Genomic DNA, 11264 nt, shown 5'->3' with positions numbered 1-11264 from the left:
AACGGCGTAACCGGCTACTCGTTATAGATACGACTATACGAGAGAGCTCGGCTTAACGTCTAAGACCTATATACGCTCGGGAGTTAGAAATGATTAACGGTACGACCGCGGGCCGCGGTAAGGTAACCTAGATCTACTACTTATCTATTACTATCGGCCTATATCCCGAATACATTATGTTTTTCCTTACGAAACTCCCGAAGACTTACCCCGTTATTCTTAGTCTTCCTTAGCTTAAAAAGCACAATCCGGTTATCGATTAGGCCTCCGAATCTCTATCCTTTACGAGTAAGCATTACGCTAAGCACTGCTTTAACGAATCCAGTTCTACCTCCGATACTCCCTAAGATCGTACTGTATTCGCTATTAGCGCGGCTACCTTCTCGTATCTTGCCCGCGATAAACGCACTTAGATCTTCGCTATAATAATATAGGATATCGAGAAGGCTATCCAAAAGTTCGACGAAGAACTAACGGATCTAAGAACGAAACTACCGAAGGAGTATTAGTACCGACTCTACTAGTTTTCGAAGAAGAACGCCGACATTCTGCTACCGTACCGGCTAGGCGTCGACTACAAAATCGAGCTAATCGACGGTAAGCCGCCGCCGTACGGCCCTCTCTACTCGATGTCTCGAGATAAGCTCCTCGTACTAAAGAAATACCTAAAAGACAACCTATAAAAGGGCTTTATCCGCCCTAGTTCCTTCGAAGCAGCCGTACTAGTTATGTTTGCCCGGAAACCCGGCGGAGGTCTCCGTTTCTACGTAGACTACCGGGGCCTTAACGCGTTAACGAAAAAGAACCGCTACCTAATCCCTCTCGTAAACGAAACGCTCGAACGCCTTTCGAAGGCTCGCTAGTTTACTAAGCTCGACGTAATCGCCGCCTTTAACGCGATCCGTATTGCCGAGGGAGACGAATAGTTAATAGCCTTCCGAACCCGTTACGGCCTTTTTAAATACCTAGTCTTACCGTTCGGGCTCTATAACGGACCTAGCACGTTCTAATTATATATTAACGATACGCTTAAAGAATTCCTAGACGCCTTCGTCTCGGCGTATATAGACGATATCCTAATTTATAGCAAAACGAAAGCGGAACACTACGAACATATCGAAAAGGTACTTAAGAAACTCGTAGAAGCTAGACTATATATCGATATCGATAAGTGCGAATTCTATAAGTAAGAGGTGAAATTCCTCGGCCTTATTATCTCTTTAGAAGGTATTCGAATAGATCCCGGCAAGATCGAAGCCGTTCTAAACTAGGGGGTGCTACGAAACGTAAAAGAAGTCTAGGGCTTCCTCGGTTTTACTAACTTCTACCGGAGATTTATACAGAATTTTAGCGGAATCGCCCGTCTACTTACGGCACTTACGCGGAAAGACGTTAAATTTAAATAGTCGCCGGCCTATTAAGAAGCCTTCGACTAGTTACGGCAAAGTTTTACGACCGTACCGATCCTATAGTACTTCGACTTCGATAAAGAAACGCGCCTAGAAACCGATGCTTCCGACGGTATAACTAGCGCTATTCTCCTTTAACGAACGATCCCGGAAGATGCGTAGCTACCCGTAGCCTACCTCTCTAAGAAAATGTCCTCCGTAGAGTATAATTACGATATCTACGATAAGGAGCTCCTCGTAATCGTTAAGGCTTTCGAAGAATAGCGTCCGGAACTCGAAGGTTCTAAGTTACTAATCTAGGTTAGCTCGGATTACAAGAACCTTATCTGCTTTCTTAAGAGCAAAATCCTTAGCCGTAGGCAGGTACGCTAGAGTAAGTTTCTTTCCCGGTTTAACTTCGTTATTTAGTATACGCCCGGCAAAGCAAACTTATAGGCCGACGTACTTACGAGGCATAACGGAGACTCGCCTTTAGATCGAGGTCCGTAGCGTAAAAAACAGTCTATCCTTAAGGAATACAACCTTAGCTAGGAACTATACGAGCTCCTCGGAGACGACCTTACCGGCCTAGAGCCTCTCGTAGCATCCTTTATACTAATAGCCGCTCCTACCTTTCTCGGAGACGACGATAGCTCGGACGACGAAGACACGAGTTTAGAAAGCTTAGATAGCGACTAGGAAAGCGAAGAGGAAGTGTAGGACCTCCTCGAACCTACCTAGCTCGAATAGCAGCTTACGATAGTATACGCCGAAGACGCTTTTACTAAAGGTCTAATTTAAGCTTTATAGAACAAGGAGCAGTTATACGAGAACGTTTCTCTCTTAGAGTACGAGCTCTGTAGAACCCTACCGCGAGCACCCCGTATAATATTTAGAAATGCCCTCTACGTCCCGGAGTTCGAAGATTTACGCGACTAGATTATGCGTTCCGCTTATAACCCTCTCGGAATAGTATATCCCGGTCGAGCTAAGATGTTGTCTTAGCTCCGGAAGTAGTACTACTAGCCTAATCTATACCGAGATGTCGACCGATTCGTTAAGAACTGCGTAGTATGCCGTAGGGCGAAAGTAGATATGCGTAAGCCGCAAGGGCTGCTAAAACCTCTTAAAGTCCCTCTACGACTATAGCAACACATTTTAATAGATTTTATTATAGGCCTACCGAAAGGATCCGACTTTAACGGCCTCTAGTTTTAAAATATGCTAGTCGTAGTTTGCCGCCTTACGAAACGCAAGAAGGTATTAAATGCCCGCAGCCTAACCGTAAAGAATACGGCTTAGGTCTTCTACTAGGACGTATAGAAAGATACAGGCCTACCTAAATTAATTGTATCTAATCGCGGCCCGAATTTCGTTACCCGTTTCTAGAAGCGCCTCTACGAACGATTAAAAATTTAAGCGCGCCTTTTAACGGCTTACTACCCGTAGACCGACGGGCAAACCGAACGGGCTAACGCGCAGATCGAGCAAATTATTAGGTGCTTCTATAATTACTACTAAAACGACTAGCTAAGATTAACGCCCTCTATTAAATTTGCTATTAACAATTAGGAGTCGGCTACAACTTAGACTACGCCGTTCTACGCCTCTACTAGATTTTACCCCCGAACCGGTATAGAACTAATAGAGATCGAACTAGAGCCCCCGGCAAACGATCCGGAAAGAGACGCCGATGCCTTCGCTCTTTAAATAGCCTAGACCTACTAAGAGCTCTAGGACGAGATAAAGTATACCTAAGAAGTGTACGAGTACTATACTAATTAGCGCAGACGCGCCGCGCTAGATTACTAGGTCGGAGATTACGTCTACCTCGACTTACGATATATTAGAACTAACCGACCTTCGAAAAAGCTCGACTAGAAAAATCTAGGACCCTTCCGGATTGTAAAGAAAGTCGGTATATACGTATACGAACTAGATCTCCTAGAAAATCTCAACATTTACCCGGTTAAATACGTTGTTAATCTAAGAACTGCCGGAGAAATCGCGGACCCCGAAGATATCCCGCCGATGCCGGAAGCTACCGAGGCTACCGATTAGGCCGAAAACGAGCCGGAATCTGCCTTAGGCACAGTGCGGGCGATTATCGGATAGAGCTTTAGTAACACAAATTTCGGAAATCTCAATCCTCCCGGGCCGTAGGGAGAGGTATAATAGGAGGGGTACTTAGACGAGGATACGACCTAGGAACCTCTACGCTATATTATCTTCGCCCGCGAAGCAATCGAGGAATTCCTACGAGACTATACCGACTATACGACAATAGAAGGAGCTATCCCGGAACATTTTCTCCGAGAAGCGTACGAATAGAATTTAGATTAAGGTCTCCGACCTAAACTAGGACAAGAATACTAGCACCTATTATATACGGACCTCCTTTAGCGTCGTAGGAACTCCGCGCAGAACGAGGGGGGGGCTACTATTATAGTAGCTGCCTAGAAAGCACCGACAAGTCCTATAAGCTAGCCGCTATACTATAAAGTAATATCGGATTTAAGTTGCCTTAGTAGTAGGGGCCCCTAGCGAAGTAGGTCGCCTAGTTAGCCTAGGTCGCCTAGTACGCCTAGTACGCCTAGTACGCCTAGTACGCCTAGTACGCCTAAGTCGCCTAGGTCGCCTAGGTCGCCTAGGTCGCCTAGTTAGCCGCCTACTTAGCCGTATAACGTAATATCTTAGGGACTCCCGTAGAGGCCGTATATAGTAGAATAATACGTTATATATTAATATACGAACGACGGGACTATACTAAACTACGCGTACGTATATACGGACGATAGCAAGCGAGATATATAGAGTCGTAGGACAGATCCGAGTAGTAGAAAGGAACCGGAAGGTAGGGAAGAGCTAGGAGAAACATGTTTGCTTAAGAGCGGTTAAACGAGTTCGTATACGCGCGCTACGCAAGTTAGCTAGGAGACAAAGGCGCTGCGAGATAGCGGACATACGTGTTTGCGCTTACGCGTCGGACGCGCTAGACGGCCGCAGGGCGGAATACTAAGGAAGGGGCTCTCCCTCTAAGGCACCCTTCTTCCTTTCTTCGCAGTTCGTCTTATATAGATAGTAGCTATATTAATTTAGTGCTCCCTTTAGTTTAGTTTAAAGTTTCGTATACATTCTTACTGCTTAGCTACTAACCCTTACACTAAGGAAAGACACCTCCTTAGTAGCAAAGGTGCATTTAGAAGGTTTGCAATATAGTCTATAGGCTCGTAGGCGGTCAAGGACCTTACGTACTACGGCCTAGTATTCTATAATATTAGGTAAATATATATAAACTAGGATATTATCTAGGTAAACTATACAGAGATAGTCTAATAGGCCTAAAAGGGCTCGATTAATATAGGACTAGAATGTTATAGGGGCATTAGCTAGGCTAAATAGCATAACTAAGTATTCGAAATAGCTATAGCGAGTACGGAAGGCTGTTTTCTATTCGTTACCCTTACGAATGCGGATACGGTAGTACGCATCCTTAATGTCTAGTATAGTATAGTAGTAAGCCCTAGAAAGGCGATCGAGGGTCTTATTAATAAGGGGGAGTAGACAGCGGTCTTTAATAGTAATAGCGTTAAGCCTACGGTAATTAACGCATAACCGTAGGCTACTATCCTTCTTTAGAACAAACAGGATTAGTGCACTAGCAGGGCTGTTACTATACCGAATTCGACTATTAGCTAGGTTTTCCTCTAGGTACTTACGTAACACAGCAAGCTCTCGCTTACTAAGGTTGTAGAGGGGGCTAAAAGGAACCTCTTTGCCCTCTATAATGTTAATCTTATAATCCGTCTCTTTGAATATAGGCAATGTCGATGCTAGGTAGTATTTAAATACACTAATATAGGTCTCTCGGATAGGCTCTAGTATGCGAGCAAGCTAATTAGGATTGTTAGGGGGCACAGGTTTATCGTCGTTACTACCGAGTAGGTCGGCAGTCGGATTAGCTAAGGCAGGTATTAGGTTGCTAATAAACAGGACCCTAATATCGTTAGGGCACTCGCTAACATTAATGTGTTTAATGTCCTCTTTCCTAGCGATTCCAAATCGCTATTGTTAACTGCCTAAGTCTATAACTATAGCATAGTACTTAAGAACAGGGTTGCTAATAACAATATCGGATAGGAGGCTATCTATGTCTACCGCGTAGGCAGTGAAGTTTAGTAGGCGTTTATTTCCGAGGTCGTCTTTTAGAACTATAGGAACATAGTAGGCTCTATAGGTTAAGTGCCGAGCGTTATTAAACTAAGCAAGGGTTAGTAGGTTAGTCCTCGGCAGTTGTCGAAGGTCTAATTGCTTAGCTAGGCGATAGCTAATAAGGGCGCTAACTGAATTTCCGGGGTCTAGTATAACCTTTGCCTTATAGTTAGTATCGGGCCTAGATGTAAGACAGGTACGTACAACAGCTAGCACAATGTCGATAGTCTTACGCCGCACAAGGCTAACAGTTAGTACGGCGCTTACTCTTTTTTCGACTAATTAAAAGAGCCGACTAGGGTAGTATTAGCGGCTAAAAGGTGTTTCCTATGCTTAGCGGAAGCATAGTCAATTCGGGCCTAGTCCTTAGGTTTGTCGCATTAGCCTAGTAGATAGCTAGTACTGTTATAATTAAAGCACTTCAATCCGGTTAGTAGGTTGCTGTAGCTGTTATTACTATTATTAGCCGAGCGGTTAGTATTATAGGGATACGAGCCCCTTCTACGGCCCCTATCGCGGCCTCCTCTATATAGTCGCCGGCTACGGCCCCTTCTACGGTCGTTATTACTATTCCTACTATTAGTATTGTTGTCTTAGTAGGAACCTTGGTTTCCTCTACGGCTACTACGATTGCTACGGTTAGTACTAGCTAGTCGGATCCTTAATTCTAGTCGTTATTAGAGCTAGATAGCTCGTTCGGCTGTTTCTACTTCGACTATAAATTAAATGCGTATTAGGTTAGCTTATTCGAACACGCGGCGACGGTCTAATTCGAGGATAAGTTCCTATCTAAGTTTTAGGCGTATTTCCGAGATCTATATAGAATTAGTCTTAGGCGGAAGGTTATCCTCGAGGGTCTTTAAATAGGCTTCAAATAAGCGAGCCGATTAATTAGTCTTCTGTTTAGCTCGAAGATACAGGTCCTAAGCATGTTATTGCCTTAGTATAGGGTTTCTAAGGGTATCTAGTATAATAGTTTTATAGGTTTGCTACTAAATAGCAGTCTAGTTATTAAGGGAGTCGAAATAGTTATCCTATATGCGCTTTAGGTCGCTATTAATGTACTATATAGCGTGTACAACTAAGGAATAGTCGTCTAGTAGCGCTCTTAGTACATTGCGCTAGTTAAGTTTATAGTTACGAATATAGTCGTTATACTGCTTTCGACTAGAGCTATTAAATACAGTGCAGTCCTTAAGTTTAGTATCCTTCTTTTAGATAGGTAGTAAAGAAGGTCCTGCTATTAGCTTAGTAGTAGTTGTTAGAGATTCCTAGAGGCGGCGAATCTCGAGAAGATTATCCTTTAGCTATTGTTCTTAACGCAAGGCAGTAAGCCTGTTTTAGGTAGCTTCTTAAAGCCTCGCTACTAGTTAGGGACTAAAGGCTAGCTAGCTATATCGACGGTTAACAATATTGTTAAGAATGTCGTCGACAGGCAATTCTAGGTCGTTACCTAGAATTGTAGGTTCTTCTTTAGCAGGTCCTATAGTAGGCTCTTCGGTAGGAGGCACCTTAGTAGGTGCTTTAGTAGGCACTTTAGTAGTAGGCACTGTGCTACTAGCGTTGTTATTGCTAGCGCTACTAGCGGTAGCACGGTTGTTGTTGCTTCGTAATAAGCCGGCTATTGTAATAGGGGGTAATACTAATAATATATTATTAGCCCCTAAGATACGGATGTAGCGGAATTAGTAGATATTAGTCTAGTACGATTAACTTAGTATAATAGGCCGTATAGAAGGCCTCGCTTAATAATTGGTACGGTTGTCTCGATAGAATAGTACGTATAGGTCCCGTTCTTCGGGCGCAATATAGTTAGATTAGTCTTGTTCGTAGCTATACCGCTAAAAGCTTGAAATAAGAACTATCTAGCTGCTGCCCTTAAAGGGTGGATCGAATACTGTATAAGAAGGGTATATTAGCAGGTAGATAGGGTAGTAGTAGGTATAGGTAGTATTTAATAAAGATCTAAGAGGAGAGGGAGGAAGGCAGGCTAGTTAGCCTAACGCTAAGCGCTAAGCCCTGCCTAAGGCATCGAGACCCTAGCTTTACTCGAGCCTAGTTATATACTAATTACGTGTAACCTCTTTAGTCCTAACAATAAGTCCCTATAAGTATAGCTTTATTATTAAAAGATAGTAGTATAGAGAGTACCTTAGTCTATACGGCTAGTATCTTATCGATTACTAGCTATAATAGGCGTACTACTAGACTATCTCCTACCTTCTTATTATTAAAGATCTTCTTAATATCCTTTAGGAAGGTGTATATAATAGCCTTATCGATATAGAATATAGCGGTCTTCTTGCTAATCTCCGCGACCTCGATATTAGTCGCTTAGGGGTCCGTAGCGATAGCGGCGGCGGTAGCAGTAGTAGGGGCTACGGCAATTAGGACCTTCGCCTTATCTTTATATATATTCTTAAAGATATCGTCTACGTTAAGAGGCTTATCGTAATAGATTATGCCCTTCTTTAAACCGCCCTTTAGAATATTCTTGTTCTCTATAAGATACGACGTAGTAATACTTAGCATCTTGTTAGTTTTACTACTCCGCTAAACCGTATAGGTCTCTATACGATTAAAGTTGTCGATAGTCTTACTATACTACTTATCGGGGTCTGTCGCTATCTCGCTAATCTTCTATATCTAGACTTCTATATTCTTACCTATAAGAATCTATATAGTACGATACGATAGGACAAGGCTAAGATTATTTAGACACTCGAGGACTCGTCGGCTCGCTCTATTGCTAACAAGGAAGATCCCTAGCGCCTTTAGGAAATATAAGGCGTTAATATAGGCTATCGAGAAGAGGACCTACGAAGTTATTATTATTATACGCTTCTGTATTACATTGTACTTGTCGGTAAATATCTCCTAGTATTGCTTTTAATCCTAACGAACGTTAGGCAACAGTTCCTCGCTAAGAAGTCGATGCTAGGTTAGTACAATCTCCTAGATAGTAGTGCCTATACTACTAAGATTAAACTCGGCATAGCTAAAGGCTAGATTATAGGTGCTAAAGAAGTCTTAGCTAATTAGGCTCTTTAATTCTTTACGGATAATACGACTACTAAATAGACGATCTTCGGAGAGAGCTTCTATTAGGGCCTAGATGTTCTTCTCGTAACGCTTCGAGCGCTACGTATAGGTAGACTTCGGTTGTCCTTCCGTTTTAGCGGTCGACAATACTTTAGCGCCTAGCTTGCCGACTAGATACTTAATAAGGTATAGTATAGAGACATAGTTCTTCTTTATAAGATCCTTAATCTCCTTATAGTGCTTATTAAGAACGCGCTTAAGAGCGGCATTTAACGCTATACGCCGCTCTTCTTCGATCGCTAGACTGTCTTTATCGTTATCTAATTCGTTACTATCGCGAGCCTCGAGGTCCTCTTTATTATCGGATATCTCCTTATCCTCCTTACTAAGGTCTTCGTTATTATCTTCTTCTTCTTCTTTAGACACTTTATCCTAGAAGTCGCTAACCTTCTATATACCGGCTAGTCTAATTACTTTATCTAGAGCGTCGGAGAAGTTAAGGCTACTACTGCTTAGATAGATAGGCCTGTCTACCCGTACGCCTAGTAGTAGGACACTCGAGCCGTCTAGTGCTCTCGGCAGATTAGTAGTATTATCTTCTAGCTCTATATCGGCTATATCCTAGTCGGTATCGGAAGGTAGAGGTAGATTATTATTAGAGAGTAGAGCGGAGGATAAACTACTACTCGATATATTAGAAAGGCCCTTAATAGACTTAGTAGATATAGGGGCCGCTATTAGACCTGTTCTAGGTGTTTTTAGGTATGTTTACTATAGTAGCTTTAGCGGCTTCGAGTAGCTTCTACTTTCGACCTAGTTCTCGATAACTATAACTTAAGTACTGTTATCCTATACTAGAAAGGTGTTTATAAATACCTTAGTAAGGACCTCCGAGTCGTAGATAGTATATTATAGGAGTCGAGTTTCCTTCGAGTCGCTAGCGTACTATAAGGAGGTATCGTACGAGAAAACAACCTATATAAATAGTAATCGAAGGATAGCGAAGAAGAAGCTCTAAGTATCGGCTAGTCGATATAAGGTATTGCGTATAGAGGTATTGTTAGCCCTATAGCTAGCCGCCTACTAATTTAGAGGGCTATAGTAGACTAGCTATCGGAGAAATAGTATAACTTAATACCTAATAGTCGTACGTACTTGATTTTTAGATCGGATAACTCGTAATTACCGGCGCTATAATCTCTACGTTTCAGATTGCCGTAGATGCGTTATTATACGTTGTTCGTATTTTTATAATTAGTTTAGCGCGCTTTGTTCTTAGGCTTGTTAGCGAAGGATTTTTAGGGGCTACGTATAATTGGTAGAGAATGTAGTGCCTTGTTGCCTGAATTCGAGAATACTGTAGAACTATTTGCTATCACGTGCTGCAACGTAATCCTTCGCCTCAAGCCTGATGGGAGGTGGGTCGTGGGAGGACTAAATGCCAAGACACATCCTTGCTCCTGCCAGCCTCCTGCGTTTCACTCACTCCTGCTCAGCTTCACATGAACATCAACATTCGCTTTCCATAAGTCAAGCGATCAAAAGATGCCTTGATACTGAGAAATTTCGCGGTAGTCCTGTGAGGATTTTTATCCGGCAAGAGACCGCAGGTTTCAGCTGGACGCAGATTAGGCAGCGTGCACCCCGAACAACGTACTGGGTCGTTCTCGATAGCATCAGCATCACCTCAGGAGTGAATTCAGCCACATGTGAGGAAAGGAAAATGGAGTCGGGGAGCCTTGTGGACGTCTGGCCATTGATTACAGATGGAACTTATTCCAGCGACCTTGCACATGAATACTCTCCGTCGCGGGGGCCGAAAGCAAAAGCCCACAAGTTGAATGCTGGGATGAACTCGGTCGCTATGCTGATCAGATGCAACGACTTATGGCCTCGACTGATTCTGATTCTTGGACCAGTGACCGAGACCTTCTTCGGCTACGATATAATCCTTGCTGATGAACAGCATTGCTCCAGATTCCCCGCACGTGAATCTAAACTTCTTGATGAGTTGACCGCGGACAGGCAGCTTCATCTACCCTGGGAACAAACCACACTCGGGCCTCATGTGATGCAGATACAGGTCGTCGATGTTCAACTAGCTACCGTGCGTCCAGACGGTTCCAAACTTTCGAGCGCAACGAATCGCGCGGGTACACCCAGACTACGGCCACCTCTGTTGCGCTCAAATGCTCACGATAGTTCGTTTTATGGAAGTAGGCGCGACGAGATTCATTATGAAAAGCATTTTATTCTTCGACTCATCGTCAATGCAGCACATGGCAGAAAAATGGAAGCATCGGACGGCAGCTGTGTGGAGGCGGCCAGTCAGACAAATTTTCAGCAGAGCCAAATGAATAAGTGATAATCGGTTCGTCATCAGCTATGGTATATGCTCGAATTTGCCAGTGACGAGCATGTGTGTTAGACCAATCCTCGCTTTCCCGCATTTCGATCATTGCCAAGCTTCACATGCTGCCACCGTTCCCTCACTTTCAGTTCACTTCTGCCGCCGCGTTGACTGACGACAGCTTCAATTCCAACCAGCATGTGCGGCATTCATCCCGCCCAAACAATTGCCTCCCTCATCACTTCTTTGCTTGAGATGCGGGCTTTATTAGC

The 11264-nt window shown here is 43.4% G+C and overlaps 1 protein-coding gene across 1 annotated transcript; it reads left to right on the top strand.

Moving 5' to 3' along the window:
• Window positions 1-5929: 5929 nt before the first annotated feature.
• MYCFIDRAFT_170279 (uncharacterized protein) lies at window positions 5930-11246 on the top strand (the record flags this gene model as incomplete). The annotated part of the gene is made up of 5 exons (XM_007923433.1): window positions 5930-5947; window positions 9996-10060; window positions 10089-11003; window positions 11052-11061; window positions 11109-11246. The coding sequence occupies 5 exons, from the start codon at window positions 5930-5932 to the stop codon at window positions 11244-11246; spliced, it is 1146 nt and encodes a 381-aa protein (XP_007921624.1).
• Between the last annotated feature and the right edge of the window lie 18 nt (window positions 11247-11264).

This window comes from Pseudocercospora fijiensis (genome assembly GCF_000340215.1).
Source record: "Pseudocercospora fijiensis CIRAD86 unplaced genomic scaffold MYCFIscaffold_1, whole genome shotgun sequence".
In the NCBI taxonomy this organism is placed as follows: domain Eukaryota; kingdom Fungi; phylum Ascomycota; class Dothideomycetes; order Mycosphaerellales; family Mycosphaerellaceae; genus Pseudocercospora; species Pseudocercospora fijiensis.
Note: the sequence above shows the minus strand (reverse complement) of the source record. Positions and strands in the feature narration are given on the sequence as shown.